The 17,564-nt window shown below is 37.8% G+C and overlaps 2 protein-coding genes and 1 pseudogene across 2 annotated transcripts; 2 read left to right on the top strand and 1 right to left on the bottom strand.

Moving 5' to 3' along the window:
- Positions 1–2,380: 2,380 nt before the first annotated feature.
- Positions 2,381–3,115, bottom strand: LOC147926599 (uncharacterized). The gene is made up of 2 exons (XM_087487113.1): positions 2,677–3,115; positions 2,381–2,586 (listed from the first exon to the last, which is right to left on the bottom strand). The coding sequence occupies exons 1-2, from the start codon at positions 3,113–3,115 to the stop codon at positions 2,381–2,383; spliced, it is 645 nt and encodes a 214-aa protein (XP_087343239.1).
- A 10,027-nt stretch (positions 3,116–13,142) lies between these two features.
- Positions 13,143–14,747, top strand: LOC147926598 (uncharacterized; annotated as a pseudogene).
- An 895-nt stretch (positions 14,748–15,642) lies between these two features.
- On the top strand, positions 15,643–17,266 carry LOC147926597 (uncharacterized). The gene is made up of 4 exons (XM_087487112.1): positions 15,643–15,724; positions 15,802–15,929; positions 16,040–16,245; positions 17,251–17,266. Exons 1-4 carry the CDS (start codon positions 15,643–15,645, stop codon positions 17,264–17,266), a joined length of 432 nt encoding a protein of 143 aa, XP_087343238.1.
- Positions 17,267–17,564: the final 298 nt, after the last annotated feature.

Genomic DNA, 17,564 nt, shown 5'->3' with positions numbered 1-17,564 from the left:
GTCTACGTTGTGACTGCTGTCACTGTAACCAATCAGACTTGTCCCCTCCATAGTCGACCTTGTGAACGTTAAACCAAGTGTTGTGGTTCCTTGCAACTACCTCAAACACAGCTTCATTGCTGCTCCATGAGACTCTTTTGGTTTTTGCATATAACGGCTCAAAACTCCAACACAAAAGGATAAGTAGGGTCTTGTGTGTAGTAGGTAACGAAGACATCCCACGTTTTTCTATAGCTTGAGGCATCAATGTCTCTCTCCTCTGTCGCCTTTGATAATTTCAGACCAGCCTCCATTGGTGTTTGAACCGAATTACACTATGAGAGTCCAGCTTCTTCCAATATTTTTAACGCATACCGTTTTTGACTCAATGTTATTCCATCCTTGTGTTGGTACACTTCGATTCCAAGATAATACGTTAACTTACCCAGATCACTCATTTCAAACTTTAACGCCATCTCCTTCTTGAAGTCTTCTATAATCGCAACACTAGTTCCTGAAACGAACAAATCATCAACTTAGACTGCAACAAGAAGGATATCCTGGTTTACCTTTTTCCGATAAACTGAAAGTTCTTTGGAGCACCTTTTGAAGCTTAATTCCTTGAGCACTTCATTTAGTTTTTCATTCTAGGCTCTTGGAGCTTGTCTAAGACCATATAGTGCTTTGTTGAGTATATAGACTTTATCTTCACTCCCTTTGACAATAAAACCTTCTGGTTGTGTCACATAAACTGTATCCTTTAATTCTCCACGGAGGAATGCTGTTTTAACGTCGAGGTGGTGTATCTCCCACCCATTAGATGCAGCTCGACTAATCAGAAGTCGTATTGTTTCAATTCTAGCAACTGGAGCAAACACATCCTCAAAATTAATCTCATGTCTTTGCACATATCCCTTAGCAACAAGCCTAGCCTTGTATTTGTTTATGCTACCATTTGAATTCTTCTTAAGCTTAAAGACCCATTTTAGTCCTATTGGCTTTGCTGCAGGTGGAAAAGTTTAACAAGATCCCAAGTAGCGTTCTTTGTAATATAATGAATCTCATCTTCGCAAGCCTGCATCCACTTCTCCAATTCTTTAGCTTCGTAAAACCCTTATGGCTCTTCTTTTATCAACAGGTGTTCTCCTTCTGCTTCAGCCAATAACACATAATCGTTAAGATACCTAGGCCTTGAAATTTCTCTTGTTGACCTCCTAAGTGTCGGTTGCTGTCTTTGATTCACATCATCGGAGTTGTCTTCTTCACTCTCGTCACTATTTTCTGAATTACTATTTGACAAGTCTGCAATTATCGGAATCAGAGGAGCTGGAACTACCTCCTTTGTTCTCGCTTCTTCCTCTGTTCTTGTTTCTACAGTGAGTGGTTCAGTATCATAAATACCATGATTTCTAAAAACTCCGAAGCTTATTTTAAATTCTCCAGCTTCTCCTTGCTCCAAACTACTTTGATTCCAGTTCCAACCTGTTGCTTCATCAAAAACGACATCCCGACTTACTATTATCTTCATAGTATGTGGATCATATAACCGATATGCTTTTGATCCCGGCTCCATCCCCAGATGAACTAACACTCTTGATCTATCGTCCAGTTTCTTCAAGTGTGGAGCCTCAGTTTTTGCATATCCAATGCAACTAAACACCCTTAGATGATGAACATTTGGTCTCCGATCGAAACATCTCATATGGTGTCTAGTCCTTGATAGATCTTGTAGAGACTCTATTTATAAGATACGTAGAGTGTCTCACTGCTTTTCCCCACAGATAGTTCGAGACACGCATATGTTTGAGAATGCTCCAGGTCATCTCCATCAAAGTCCTATTACGCCTTTCAACAACTTCATTTTGTTGTGGAGTATATGGAGCCGTAAGGTGCCGTTTTATGCTTGACTTATCACAGAAATCATTGAATTCCTTTGAAACAAATTCACCTCCTCTATCTGTCCGGAAAATTTGTATTTTTTCACCATATTCATGCCCCACCAAACTCTTGAATCTCGTGAACTTGTTAAGAGCTTCACTCTCCTCTTTCATCAAAGTCATCCACATATATCTCGAGTAGTCATCAATGAGTACAAAGACATATTTGTTTCCAGCCATTGTGCTTGGTGTTATGGGACCACAGAGATCACCATGCACCAATTCAAGTACTTTGGTTGCTCGATAGATAGTAAATTGTAGAAAAACTTGCCTTGCTTGCTTCCCAAGTAAGCATGATCCACAAAGTTTCTTCTCAAAGTTAGTAAGCGGAATTCCCACGACCAGCTCTCTCTGCACCATGGATCTCATGTTCTCATGATTAATGTGACCTAACCGCACGTGCCATCTGCTCGCGTCATTCGTTGTTGCTGAGTACAAACACGTTGTGTCTTTTATCCCCATATTCATCTAATAGCTTTGACAAGCAACTTTGCATCTTGATCGTGTATCGTTAAGTTTTCTCCCCTCATTCTAACATCACAACCTGCTTCTGTAGCTTGTCCAAGACTAATGATGTTGCTCTTCAATCCAAGAATGAAATAAACATCAATCATTAACCTTGGCTCTCCGTTTTGATCAATAAGTTCAATCGATCCCTTTCCTTTGATGTCTATACGGGAATCATCTCCAAAACACACTTTTCCGGTAATAGAATCATCACGTTTGGAGAAGTACCGTCAATCTCTAGTCATGTGGTTACTGGCTCCATTGTCGAGGTACCACTCATCATCTCTTCTGCTATTAGTTTCATACACGCTAGGAACAACTTTTTCTTCATTTAGATACATTACCTCGTGTATCATGAGCTCATTCGCCTCTGTTGTACTCTTGTTGTCACTCTCTTGTGCCTCTTGTAATTTCAACAACCGATCTGGGCAATTTGAGGCGAAGTGACCCACTTTATCACATCGATAGCATGTCACCTTTGAAGTGTCTCTTCCACCATTAAGTCTTTCTCGACCTCTTCCTCTGCCATAGAAACGTCCACCACGTCCTCTATATCCTCCGGTGAACTCACGGTTTACTGCTGATTCCATGTTCGCATACATGAGCTTGCTTTGATCATACTGGGCCTCTTCTTCCTCAAAAATACATTCTTCGTAGACCTTTAAACGTCCAATAATATCTTCAAAGCTCATTTTCTTGAGGTCTAACACTTGTTCAAGTGAGGCCACAATATGTATGAACTTTTTCTTTGGAAGACTCTTTAGAAAATTTGTTCACGATTCTCGGTTCTTCAATATCTGCCCCTAGAGCAGCTGATTTGGAAGAGATTTTCGATAGCTTGCCGGTGAAATCATCGATTGTCTCCGTATCCTTCATCTTTAAGCGATCGAACTCAGCGATCAATGTTTGCAGTCTTGCTTCCTTGACTCTGTCCGCACCTACATGTATGGTTTTTTTGGCATCCCAAACTTGCTTTGCAGAATCCAGTTCTCCTACTTGTAGCAAAAGCAGCTCCGGAATAGATTGGAAAAGTAGAGCTGTGGCCATATCATTCTTCTCCGCATCGGTTGATGTTTCATCTATGATTTCCCAGACCTTGTGTACCTTAAGAAGAATTTTCATCTTCATAGCCCATACCGTGTAGTTGGTTATAGTTAGGGTAGGACACTTGATTGACGAGGAAGGGCCACTGCCTCCCTCTTGTAACTTGGCCAGCGACGTGGTTGTTGACTCTGTTATTTCTCCCATGGCGTCTTACAAATCTTAGCTGTTATACCAAATATAGAATTTAAGAAAGAAATGAAAGACAAATTATAAGAATAACTCTCTTATTGCTTAAGAAAATAACTCAAAACTTAAGCTCTCTCTTCTCTAAAACTCACAACTCATAGGTTATGCTACATCTTAGCATCTCCTTATATATAAAACTTCCTAACTATATTTTCCTAATCCTAATTGGAAAACTTCTTATTCTATAACTTCCTATTACATTTAGATATCTCCTAAATATAATCTCCAATTTCTATTTCTCTTTGGTTAGCTTGATCTCCAAGCTTACTTCAAGCTTACTCCAAGAAGCTTTTGTTCTATCTCAATCAGGATTGGAGCTTCTTATAGTTCGAAATCTTGAAAATGCAGAATCTTTTACTCAGTTTGAGAGATGTAGTTTGTATCATCTAGAGAAGGAGTTTAGTATCTTCAGAAAGTTCATGGGTCTGTATATGTTCATGAATGGTAGTACAATGATAACTTAATTTTGTTTGATGTTAAGGGACAATGGTGGTAAAGTAGAAGAGATGATAAGGCTGTGTATAATGCAAGTTTGAAAGGGTCTCTTGGAATTCTGATGAGATTCATGTAGCTTAAGTTGCTGAGTAAGTATATGCTTAGGTGATGATTGTGGAAGAGTAGAAGCTGGAAAGGTCAAGGAGGTTAGGAAGAGGACTGAGGAGAAGCATATGCTGGAAAAAGACAGCCTACGATGTTTGTTGTTAATCTTGACATGTTCCGGTAACTTTAATTTAATGTAAATTAAGGTAGTGAAGTGTGGTGAGGACAATTGTCTCAGGGCATTTCTTGAGAATACCCTTTTCAATTTTCACACAAGCTTGTGTTGTTATTGATTTTTTTTTTTGTTTTCGTTATCCCTAGAATGATCATGTTTCTGACCATGTGTTGGTGTTTGTTGTATTTATTTGCTTCATATATATGTGCTTATTTGGTCTGAATTATGAACTGAAACTATATAGCCGACCATAAATTATCTGAGTTGTATAGTCTGCAAGGTAAACCGACATAAACTCTATGGTTTTACTATATAAGAGAAGCTAGGGTTGAAGAAGGGTATGCCGAATGCTGTAATGCACGCACAAAAGAAGCTGATTGTATGTTGGTGGCAACTGTAGGGCGCTGTGCAGGGTAGATGCAGAGGCGCACGGTGCAGTGTAGAAAGCATGCACAATACGTCGGATAGGGAGCATGCAGTTGTGTGCAAAACCATGTGTAAAGAAGTAAAAGCTCGACTAGGGCTGAAAGGCTGAGAGCCCGACATAACCTAGTCTAGGTTTAAGGTGTCTGAAGGACACTCTGATGAGAGACAAATGTGAAGCTGCTTCTTTGGGATTCTGGAGATATTTCAGGATCATACATGAAGGGTAAAGCTGAACCAGAGACACAATATAACGCCCCGACCGACACCTTGCGTAGTGAGCCCCATATCCACTCCCGGTCCATGGGCCAACCTCGCTTAGTGGACCCCACGTTCACTCTCACCCCATGGACCCACCTATATGTGACGGTCTGTTTGCTATGTCTGGGAGGATTTAAATACTTTTTTACCATCTCTACAAATCACCACATAATCTTTCTTTGTGTTTTATCCTTATTCGCACAATTCTGACAATCACTTCCTGAAAGGTCATCTCTCCCGAAACTACTCCAGCTCAATCACATATAACTCTGTAGTTCTCTCAGGACCTTTGATCAAAAAGATAAGTGCACTTTGGTGACAGATGTGGTTAACTCAATTTTTTTAAACCTCTTCGCATATCTCTGAAACCGGGGTGTCACAATACACCCCCAATAACCAATTGCAACATCCTCGTTGCACACCAAATCTGTCACCCCTGAAGGTGTGAGCCCACTCAACTCTACACTCGTCAGGTTTGGCTCTGATACCATTTGTAACGCCCTGACCGTCACCTTGCTTAGTGGGTCTCATGTCCATTTCCGGCCCATGGGCCCTCCTTGCTTAGTTGGTCCCACGTCTACTCCCAGACCGTGGGCCCATCCATATCTGATGGCCAGTTTCCTACGTACGAGAGACTTAAAGACTTGTTTATCGTCCCTACAAATCACCACCTGCTCTTTCCTGTGTTTTGTCTTCACTCGCACAGTTCCAACAATCAGTTTCCGGAAAGTCACATATCATGAAACTACTCCAGCTCAAGCACGCTTAATATTGGAGTTCTCTCAGGACCTTTGATCGAAAATATAAGTTCACTTTGGTGAAATAGGTGGCCAAACCAATTCTTTTAAACCTCTTCGCATGTCTCTGAAACCGGGGTGTCACACAAAGAAAGAGAGGAAGAAGAAAAGCTAGATACTCTATGTTTTCTTCATCATGCTTCCTTGTAGTTGTTCTTTAAGATTTGTATATTAAACACTATATAAACCTTGTGTGATTGATAGTGGATATTTGTGGGAGATGGTTCCTGTAACAACCCGTCCCGTGGACCCCACTAGCCTCACTGCTAGCCCACTAGCCTCACTGCTAGCCGCCCAAACGGACTCCAAGCTGGCCCTGCAGGGCATCGATCCTAACCCATCACTGTGGATATCCCAATCCACCAGTAGGTTATTGGTGCGCCAGACGTTCCTCGAACCCTGGTCCTCACCCTTTAACAAAATTCCCACAAGAAACGTTGCCACCAATTGACCTGCAGATCCTAATCCCTCACTGTGGAAAGGAACTATTCATCCAAATCCACCAGTAGGTTATTGGTGCGCCAGGCGTTCCTCGAATCCTGGTTCCCACCCTTTAACAACCTTCCCACAGGACAAGTTGCCACCAATTGAAGTTGCAACCTTCCCACAGGACAATTTATTTTTTAAGTAGATCTTTTGTACAGTTATCTTATATAGAGCTACTAGGTAATAACTCGTGTTATTGCAGGGATGAAATTTTTGTTTGAGATATGATATTTGTATATATATTTATTTAGTATAACATTTATAATACAAACTTATATTGGTTTGAATTCATCAAGTTTATAAAAATGTAAAATATTAATCGTTTCACCATAAATTTTAGATTGACATGATGGCGGATTTGGATCGAATGTGAACCGAATTAGTGATCGGTTAGATTTTTATCAAAATTTTGAACTATCAAATCAGATAAAAACCACAAAAAAACTCAAATTTCATGAACTAAATGATTTAAATAAAATTGTTAACCCGGTCAAACCCGTCCTCTAAGCCATCTCACAGCGGGTTTAAATATTTTGAGCCGCAAAATGTCTTTACATCTATCCCGCTTGAATTTATGAGATCCTCGGATAACCCACATGCATTTCATTAAATCATTTTTCTAAGATATAAAATATATTTAAAGCTATAGGACAATGTAGTGATGGCCATTTTAATGGCAAATTTTTTAAGTAGTTGCAACCTTTAACAACCTTTCCACAGAACCCTGGTATCTACTTAAAAAACAAATCAATAATTTTAGTGTACAAAAGATCTATAGCAGAGTACCAAATTAAAGTTGGCTTGATTTTCAAGCCATAGATTTTCATATTTGTCTTGCGTTCTTTGTATCTAAAAAAACAAGAGAAGAACATCACAAGAGTATATCTTTTTTTCTCTTGCCTCTTCTACTATAATGCGAGACCTATAAATTAGAGAAGATAGATTTGAAAAATCCAAAATAAAAATAAAAGAGTGTGCCTCGTAAAGTGAAAACATATAAAGTTTATAGAATCCAAAAGTGAAAACATATAAAGTTTATAGAATCTAAAAGAGAAAACATATAAAATTTATTTTAATCCTAAAAACCGAGAGTGTGCCTCGTAAAGTATGCCTGAGAGCTTTCTAGGTCGATTTCGCGATCTCTTCGCGTAAATCCACTAGAGTTCGGCCTCACACCGTTCTCCGAGAATCTTCTGCTTTCTCCCCCTTTTTCTCTTTCTCCCCCATCGTTGGTGTCGGTTTTCAACCATGTCTGATTCACCAGATCCACCTGATTTAGTCGTATCTCCAACCCTAGATCTCCCGCAATCTCAAGTTTCCGCAAATCTTCAGAGTTTACCTCCTCCCTCCTCAATTCCGCGTCCTATTCCCTTCGTCGATGCTCCTTCTTACGCAGAGCGTTTTAAGGCCTCTCTTCGTAATCTTCAGAAGATCGATTCTCCGGCTCTCTTTGAGGATGGTATTCCAGTTGTTCAAGCCCCTGCCTCAGTCCTTTTGAAGACAGCTAACTAGTGGAAGGGTCATATTATAGCTCATTTCCATGATTTGATTCCTCCTTTGTCTAAAATCTTCTTAGATCTAAACCCAGTTTGGGGGAAATATGGTAGCATCACTATTAGGCAAGTCTCGGATACTTTCTGCCTCATCCTTATTCCGTGTGTTAAAACTCGCGAATGGGTTCTTTAAGTAGGGTACTGGCAAGCTGGAAATTGTGCCTTTAATGTATTTTCTTGGTCTGTCGATGCATTGTTGGAAATTCAGGACCTGAAGACAGTCCCGACTTCGGCAGTTTTGCATAACGTGCCCCCACAGATGTACTCCCTCTCAGGTACCACTGTTATTGCTAGTGAGCCTCTCCACACGGAAAAGTCAAAGTTAGATCCTTTCTACCTCGGTAACACGATGGTGAAAGTGGATATCGCTTTGGAGAAATCTCCTCCAACTACCATTATTGTAAGAGATGAGCTCTTGAACTCAGTGAAGGTGAATGTCTCATATCCTAGATTGACTCCGAAATGTAGCAATTGTGGTAGGTTTGGGCATTTGATTAACCGGTGTCCCAAACCTCTGATGAAGAGTAAGTCGAATTCAGAGCCTAATGGTGGTTTCTTAGCTGGTGTAGTTGCTATTGCTGAAACTAAGACTTTTCTGGCTTCAGATTTGGAGAATGTAAAGGCTGTTTCTAGTTGTCTTTCTAAGCTTGTGTGAAAATGTTCTTCTTGCTTCGGAGCTAGTGAACAATTTTCACAGTAGGGGTTCTACTTCCAGAGGATGCCTCTAGGTAGATCTCGCTAAAGCGTATGACAATCTCAATTGACAGTTCTTATTGAATGTCCTTACCGCCTCATATCTTCTGGATCAGTTTATAGCATGGAAAAAGGAATGCTTCACTACAACCTCCTTTAGTCTAGCTTTTAATGGTGAACTCATTGGGTTTTCCCCGGGTAAGAAGAGTCTCCGTCAAGGTGATCTAATCTCTTCCCTCCTGTTCGTATTGGCCATGGATGTTCTGTCTAAAACGTTGGAAGTGCTTAATCAGAAGTTTGGTCCTCATTCGCGGTGCTTAGCTCCTCTGGTAACTCACCTTAGTTTTGCAGATGACATTCTCATATTTTTTATGGAGCTCAGTCCTCCTTGGATGGTATTTTGGGCATTCTCGAGGAGTTTAAACATGAGTCAGAGTTGGGAATTAATAGAGAAAAGACTGTGATGTTCTTGGATGGTGATAATGTTCAGCAGCACAAGACAATTGCGGACAATGCTGGTTTAACTCAGGGCTCGTTTCCAGTAGAGTATTTGGGTGTCCCTCCATCTTCAAAGAAAATGTCTAAGCAAGATTATCAGCCTCTTTTGGACAAAATTCTCACAAGGTTTCACACATAGACTGTCAGAAAACTTTCTTTTGCTGGTCGGCTCCAGCTTATTCAATCGGTCATTTACTCCACTATCACATTCCGGGCCTCCATTTTTATCTTTCCCAATAGTTGCTTGGAGGATATTGAGAGTATTTGTAGTGCCTTTCTCTGGAAGGATGCTCCAAATAGTACAAGGGGCGCTAAGGTTAGATGGGAGTCAGTGTGTACTCCCAAGGAGTGTGGTGGTCTGGTCCTAAAGAGATTAGCGCATTGGAACAAAGTTCTCGGCTTAAAACTGTTATGGTTGATTTTTGCGGCTGGTGGTTCTCTATGAGTCTCGTGGGTGAGGATGAACTTAATTGGTAATCAATGCTTCTGGGATTTAGATAGCTTAGTTTCGCGTAGTTGGATCTGGAAGAGTCTTTGCAAGTTGAGATCTTTGGCAAGGCCCTTCATTGTGTGTGAGGTGAGCTCCGGTATTACCTGCAGGTTTTAGACTGATAATTGGACTTATTTGGGTCCTTTGCTGGATCTCAGTGGTGAGTTAGGTCCCCGGATCTCTGGTTAGCCTCGTGATGCTGTGGTTAATGAGGCGGTAAGAGATGGGCATTGGTAGCTTAATAATAGTCGGAGTCGTAACCCCATCATTCAGCTACTAAGGGCGTGTCTCCCCTCTCCATCAGTTGTTAATACGCAGGATGAAGCTGCGGATGATTGTTTTCTCTGGAAGGTTGGTAATGCTCAAGCAACCAAAGTTTTCTCTGCGGTAGCTACCTGGTTGTATCTGCATCCTCTCGGTGACAGAGTGGAATGGTCTAAGTCGGTTTGGTTTAAGGGTCGTATCCCTAAGCACGCTTTTATTACATGGTTGAACTCGCGTCACCGTCTCCATATGAGGGATAGGTTGGTTAGGTGGGGTCTCCCGGTTCCTTCCACTTGTCTTCTCTGTAATTCTCAGGATGACTCTCAGCAACATCTCTTCTTTGATTGTTCTTTTACTGCTGATGTTGGGCACTACTTCACCGACAAAGCTAATCTCATTCCCCCAAGCAATTTTGAAGCCGGAGTTAGATGGTTACAGAACCCTACGAGGGACAAGAATCTAGCTCTGATAATTCGACTTGCTTATCTAGCCTCCGTCTACTCCATCTGGAAAGAACGTAATTCGCGACTTCATACTGCCTCCTTTCGTCCTGCCTCGGCTTTGATTTTGGAAATAAAAAATATTCTTAGATGCCACCTTGGTCCACTGACGCTCAAACAGAGGAATGTTCTCCCTGCAAATACTCTCTTGGTTACTTGGTTTGGTGTCTTTCAATAGTTTGTAATGGTTGTTAAGTGTGTAGGTGTTATTCATTATTGGAGGCATCTTGTTCTATTCCCTAAGTTTTAATGAAAAAGGTATTATGTTAAACAAAAAAATAAAAGGAATCAAAAATAATATATATACAACGATTGACGTAGTTATAGGCTTGCAGCCACAACTATTAAATTTTTTTTTTTTAGAGAATTTCTTACTAATGCCCCTTTTTAATAATACCTCTTCTGATGATCATTTTTAATTATACCCTTCCTTTATTTTTAAAGATATTTTTGCCCTTGTTTTATAATTATACATTCTTCGTCTTCGTCTCTTCTTCTCCGGAGACATCTCTCCTTCTCCGGTAGGATCTCTTCTCCGACGTTATCACTGTTTCTCCCATCGTCTTCGTCTTCGTCTCTTCTTCTCCGGAGACATCTCTCCTTCTCCGGTCGGTTCTCTCCTCTGCCGTTATCACTGTTTCTCATGTCGTCTTAGTTCTCTCTTTAGTTCGTCGTCTCTTCTACCCCCTTCGTGTAAGTTTTTCTCCCATCGTATTGAGCAATTGAATTTTTAGGTCTTATAAAGAAAATCTCTCCTCCGCCGTTATAAATTGAATTTTTTTAGGTCTTAATCACTTGCTCTTTTAGATCTGTTCGTGATAATAAAGTCCCTTTCTCCCATCGTGTAAGCTTGTTTCTGTTTTTTTGTTTTGATTTCAATTTCAATTTTGTGTTAGCTATTACATTGTTGTTTCGATTTCAAATTTGATGTCAGAATTTTTTTAGGTCTTAAGCACTTGCTCTTTTAGATCTGTTCGTGATAATAAAGTCCTTTATTAGATCTTTGGACATCTACTGTTATTCTTTGATATAGTTGTTCGGATCTTTCTTCTTTTAATGTAGTTTTATTGGTTTGTTTTCTCAGGATTTGTTTGGGTGTACAAATGATTGAATTGTATTCAGTATGTGGTTTGTGGAAGTTGAACAACAACATTCATTGGGAATTTGAGATGGATAATGAAAGGGGAGCTTCTTTGATTAACATTGATGAGAATACTAGATTTAGTGAGTTGGTAAAGATTCTATTAGAAGATTTTGACATTGATATTCAGGCACAATGTTTAAAGCTTAGTTATACATTGCCTGCTAAGTCTTCTACTATAGGTAGTATTCCTATCTTTATTAGAAATGATAGGCAGCTTGAAGCTTTTAAACTCAAATATGCACAAAGTGGAGGAGTTCTTCATCTATGTGTTACTGTTGAGGATTTTTGTGAGACTGTAGAGCAGGTATTTTTAGTAAACTCACTCTCTTGTTCTTTCTAATATTGTTTTAGAAAAGTAACTGATTTGAGGAATGTTTCTTTATCAGGGTCAACCTAGCTCTACTCCTTTTATTGAGAGTGTTACTGCTGTTACTCAGGTAACTTTCTACTTTAGAATTTTAAATTATTTCTTGCTTACAAATCTTTATAAAATTCTTTGAAAACACTTGTAAAACGTTTTAAATACTTTACAAGTCCTTTCAGGATCAAACAAGCTCAAATCTGTTAGTTGGGAATGCTATTGATGTTTATACTCATACTCAGGTAGCTTACAATGATATAAATGTTTTAATTGCCTTTTCAACCCGTTTTAAAAACCTTTGAAAACAGTTGTAAACCTTATTAAATCCTTTGAAATAACTTGTAAAATCTTTTAAAAACGATTGCTTTGTACTTTCAGGGTCAACCAATACCAAATCCATATGTCGAGAGTGTTCCTCCTACTGCTTCTTCAAGTCAATATACTGGCACTTCTGATGATTTTACTGCTACTCATACTCATGTAACTTACATTTAAACACTTTAAAAAATCTTTTGAAAATGGTTGTAAACCTTATTAAATCCTTTGAAATAACTTGTAAAACCTTTTAAATAACTTGTAAAACCTTTTTAAATAACCATTTATTTGTACTTTCAGGGTCAACCAATACCAAATCCATATGTCAAGGGTGTTCCTCGTTTTTATTGTTCTCCTGTTGCTTCTTCAAGTCAATATACTGGTAATTCTGATGATTTTACTTCTACTCATACTCAGGTAACTTACATTTAAACACTTTAAAAAACCTTTTGAAAACGGTTGTAAACCTTATTAAATCATTTGAGATAACTTGTAAAACCTTTTAAATAACTTGTAAAACCTTTTAAATAACCATTGATTTGTACTTTCAGGGTCAACCAATACCAAATCCATATGTCGAGGGTGTTCCTCGTAACATGACAACCTCTATTGGGTATCCATCTGGTTCTTCACACTCAACTGGTCTAATCGATGTTGATTCACTGTTTTGTGGAAAGTTATTCAAAGACAAAATAGAAATGAGAAGTCAGATGCGGATGTATGCAGTCAAGCATAGTTTTGAGTTTCATACTTTTAAGTCAGACAACAAGAGGTATGTTCTTAAATGTATTGATGAAAAATGTAGTTGGAGGCTACGTGCAACTAAGGCTAAAGCATCAGATAGCTTTGTTGTTCGAAAGTATATTAGTTAGCACAGCTGTGACTCTGCTTTAAGGAATGTAAATTATCGCCAAGCATCTGCAAGGACTTTGGCTGGTTTGGTTAGTAACCATTTTGCAGGAGGAAAGCTTCCTCTCAGACCCAAACAGCTCATGGAAATTTTTAGGAATGACCATGGAGTTGGTGTCTCGTACTCAAAAGCATGGAGAGCTCAAGAACATGCATCAAAACTTGCTAGGGGTATACCTGCTGATAGTTATGAGGTTTTACCGAGTTGGTTTCACATGATAGAAAAGAAGAATCCATGTACTATCACTTACATCAAAGCTGATTCTGATAATAAGTTTAGATATGGTTTTCTGGCTTTTGGTGCATCAATTAGAGGTTTTAAGTTGATGAGAAAAGTTATTTCTATTGATGGCGCCCATTTCAAATCAAAATATAAAGGGACTTTGGTTGCTGCATCAACTCAGGATGGTAATTTTCAGTTGTATCCTATTGCTTTTGCCGTTGTTGATTCTGAGAATGATGCATCATGGGATTGGTTTTTGCGGTGTTTGAAGACTATTTTTCCTGATGAAAAGGATCTAGTTTTCATGTCTGATCGGGCTTCTTCAATTGCAACTGCGCTTTCAGTAAATTATGTACATGCTCATCATGGAATCTGCACTTTCCACTTGCAAAAGAACCTGGAAACACGATTTAGAGCTTCTGCTTCTCTTCTTCCAGTTGTTCATGATGCTTGAAGAGCTTACACTCAGTATGATTTTGATTATTTGTTCAGTCAAATTTCCAATGGTGATCCGGATCTTGGAGAATATCTTTGGCAAGCTGATATTAGGAAATGGTCACGTGCATATTCTCCTTCTAACCGGTACAACATCATGACATCTAATTGTGCCGAGTCCATTAACTCCAGGTTAAAAGAGACTCGTGAGCATCCAATTGTCTGCCTGTTTGATACAATCAGGTCTATTTTGACTAGGTGGTTTAATGAACGACGTGAGGAAAGCTGTCGACATCCATATGCTGTTACTCCAAAAGTTGGGAATAAGATGAATGAATCTTATAATAATACTACCCGCTGGCTTGAAGTTAGTCAAGTAAATGAAAATGTCTTCGAGGTTAAAGCGGCTTTAAAGACATATATGGTGAATTTGGACACAAGGAAATGCACATGCTGTATGTTTGATATTGACAAATTCCCTTGTGCACATGGAATTGCTGCTGTCAAACATGTCAAACTCAGTGAAAACATGTTTGTTGATGATTATCATTCCACTGAAAGGTTATAACTCTCTTCTTTAATAAGGTTTTTAAAAGTTTGCTAAAGTAACGGATCCGAAAGGTTTTTTACAATGTTTTAAAAGGTTTTTACAATGTTTTACAAGGTTTTTCAAAGGTTTATCAAAGTTATATTAGTCTTATCTTCCTCTTTTTTATTTTACAGATGGCGTTTAGGATATTCAGAGAGCATTCACCCAGTAAGTGATATGGAGTATTGGGAGATTCCAGAGAGTGTTAGTACTTCTATTCGGCCACCTTCTACTCGTATACCTAGTGGCAGGCGAAAGAAAAAGAGAATAGCTAGTTCATGGGAGTATGGAAAGGCTAAGACAAATTCAAAACAATACAAATGCAGTAGGTGCGGTCAGTGTGGACACAACAAATCTAGTTGTGTAGCTGCTATCTAACTCTCTCTCTCTCTCTTTAATTCAACTTGAATTTGTTCTTTTTAATAAAATATTTTCAGTTTGTGGTGTTGTAAACTCCAATTTCTTAGAATTTTTTTTCAGATTTATAATGATTTTATAATAATTATAAATGATTATAATGATTTTACTGTTTAAATCATTATAAACAACTTGTAATGCCTTTTAAAATAGCAAGTCGTACTGTTTTAAAATCATTTACAAACAACTTGTAAATCCTTTTAAAACATGTTAAAAACCATATATACTCTTGTAAAACCCTCCAACGATTAAAAACCATATATATATACTCTTGTAAAAAGCAAGTCGCCACACTCTCTCTCTTTTCCCCTTCCCCTTCCCCTTCCCCTTCCTCTTACTCTTCTTCATCTCTCTCTCTCTTCTCTCTCACTGCAAAAACCCTAAATTTCCTCTGATTTCACCATCTTCAGTCTCCTTCACTGCTTCGTAATCAAACACCAAGCAAAACCCTCCAACAATTTTAGATGATTTGAAGAGATAGAGACGATTTCGAATTTTGATTTCGAATCGCTTAAGTTTTTTTTTTGTGGAAGACGATTGAAGGGGTAATATGCGAAGAGTCACTTCGAAACAGCGAAGGGGTAAGTTTTGAAGGGGTAAGATTTTAAGGGATAAGATTTCGAAGGGTTAATTTATTGAAGGGGTATTACGCGAAGCATCGCTTTGGTTCGGTTTTAATTAAGCAATGAAGGGGTACTTTTTGTAAACCAAAGCGACGCTTCGCCTATTATATATACTTTTTGTCTCACGATAACACCTAAATCATCTCTCAGATTCGAAAAATCAAACCTTTGTCTCCTAAATCATCTCCCAGATTCGAAAAATCTATTTACCTTCTTCCTTCAATCCGTCAGAAATGGCCCGTCGTTCTCCTTCAAGCCATATAAGGACTGATCTGAAATATCTGAACATGGATCTTTCGCCAAACGTCACAGCAGGTAAACACATACATCTTCAAATTAGATTTGTTTTACTGTTAAGGATAAAAGAGATTGAGTGTTTGCCTTTTTTTTAGTAACTGTTGATGACGACATTTTCCGTTGGGAGGCTACTCTAATCGGACCGGTGAACACCCCTTTTGAAGGGGGAGTGTTTAAACTTAGGCTTAGTTTTCCACCTGATTACCCAAGAAGTCCCCCCAAGGTATCTATTTTTGATTATACTCCTTCTTTATTTTAGCAAGCCTGTTTATTAGGACTCCTTTTTTTGCAGCAACTCAATAGTTTTTTAAATAAAATTTCTTGATAATGCAGGTTGTTTTCATCACAAGAATTTGCCACCCAAATGTATCAGATAGTGGAGGCATTTACCTAAAAGTTTTGAGGACCGACCGTTGGATTCCCATGCCGATTGTTAAGCTTTTCAAGGGATTAGTGGAGAAGTTGATTGAACCAGAGGTCAATGATGAGGAACAGACCATTGAATATCTTGCCAACCTCTACAAATCTGATAGGAGAAGGTTTGAAGCCATGGCTAGAGAGATGACTAATCAATACGCTGGGAGAGGAAACTGAAATATGAACTTAAATAGTTCATATCTATTTTTAAGAACTCTTGAATAATTTATCTTATTTTTGTTTTTTTTTTAATAAAATATTTCAGTCTCTGCTCTTGTAAACTCTATTTTAAAAAATATTTTATTCAGAGTTTACTATTTTAAAATATTAGAAACAACTTGTAAAACTTTTAAAAAAGCAAACCAAATTGATATATATCATTATAAACAATTTGTAAAACCTTTTAAAATTTCTAAAAACAAGATATACTCTTAAAGGTTTAAAAGGTTTAAAAGGTTTATATGCCCGTTTAAAAGGTTTTAAAACCCTCTAAAAAGGTTTTAAAAGGTTTTTAAAACTTTTAAACCCTTAAAACTTAAAAAGAATATTAACCCGTTTTAGAAGATTTAACCTTTTAAAAGGTTTTAAAATGGTTTTAAAACCTATAAACAGTTTAACACCATTTATAGGATTAACACCATTTAAAAGGTTTTACAAGCGAAAAGAAATAACTTAACATTAAAAGGACAATTTTTTAAAATCTACTTGCAAACTAAACATTGAAATACTATTATATTCATTATTCTTCTTGATGTGATCACGTTTATATACCAACAATAATTTTTAAATGGTTTTTAAAAGGGTTTCAATGGTTTTAAAAGGGTTTTTAAAAGCTTTTAAAAGATGTTAAAAAAGTTTTCAAAAACTTCTAAAACTCTTTTAAAACCTTTGAAAAGTTGTAAAAGCCCGTTTAAAAGGTTTTAAAACCCTCTAAAAAGGTTTTAAAACTTTTAAAGCTCTCTTAAAACCTTTTAAACCCTTAAACTTAAAAGAATATTAACCCGTTTTAGAAGATTTAACATTTTAAAAGGTTTTAAAACCCTTTTTTAAAACAGTTTTTTAAGCAATAACCTCGTATATTAGGCAAGTTTGAACAAACTACTCATGTATAACTAAATTGTTTATAGGATTAACACTATTTAAAAAGTTTTACAAGCGAAAAAAATAACATAACATTAAAAAGACAATTTTTGAAAATCTACTTGCAAACTAAACATTGAAATACTTTGCCATTCATTATTCTTCTTGATGCGACCAGCAAGATGCCAAATTCCTTAACCTAAGTATTTGTCCATGTACTCCTGCAAAAGAATGTAACTGTAAAATGTGCATAAAATGTAACAAAAGTCGAGGTTCACTAACCTTTAATTTTGAAAACATTCTGGTACCAATGTATCTCATTTGTGGAGTAACATCTTTAGGAATTTTGTCAGGATGAAGA

This window comes from Camelina sativa, chromosome 15 (genome assembly GCF_030686135.1).
Source record: "Camelina sativa cultivar CO46 ecotype springtype chromosome 15, ASM3068613v1".
NCBI lineage: Eukaryota > Viridiplantae > Streptophyta > Magnoliopsida > Brassicales > Brassicaceae > Camelina > Camelina sativa.
This window is presented reverse-complemented; position numbering and strand designations above follow the sequence as displayed.

Excerpts from the sequence above, each read along its gene's own strand:
- LOC147926599 (XM_087487113.1), bottom strand. The coding sequence starts at position 3,115 with ATGAGCTTTGAAGATATTATTGGACGTTTAAAGGTCTACGAAGAATGT. Across the intron at positions 2,587-2,676 it reads GTACCTCGACAATGGAGCCA|ACATCAAAGGAAAGGGATCG; the intron begins GTAACCACATGA and ends ATTCCCGTATAG.
- LOC147926597 (XM_087487112.1), top strand. The coding sequence starts at position 15,643 with ATGGCCCGTCGTTCTCCTTCAAGCCATATAAGGACTGATCTGAAATAT. Across the intron at positions 15,725-15,801 it reads TTCGCCAAACGTCACAGCAG|TAACTGTTGATGACGACATT; the intron begins GTAAACACATAC and ends CCTTTTTTTTAG. Across the intron at positions 15,930-16,039 it reads ACCCAAGAAGTCCCCCCAAG|GTTGTTTTCATCACAAGAAT; the intron begins GTATCTATTTTT and ends TTGATAATGCAG.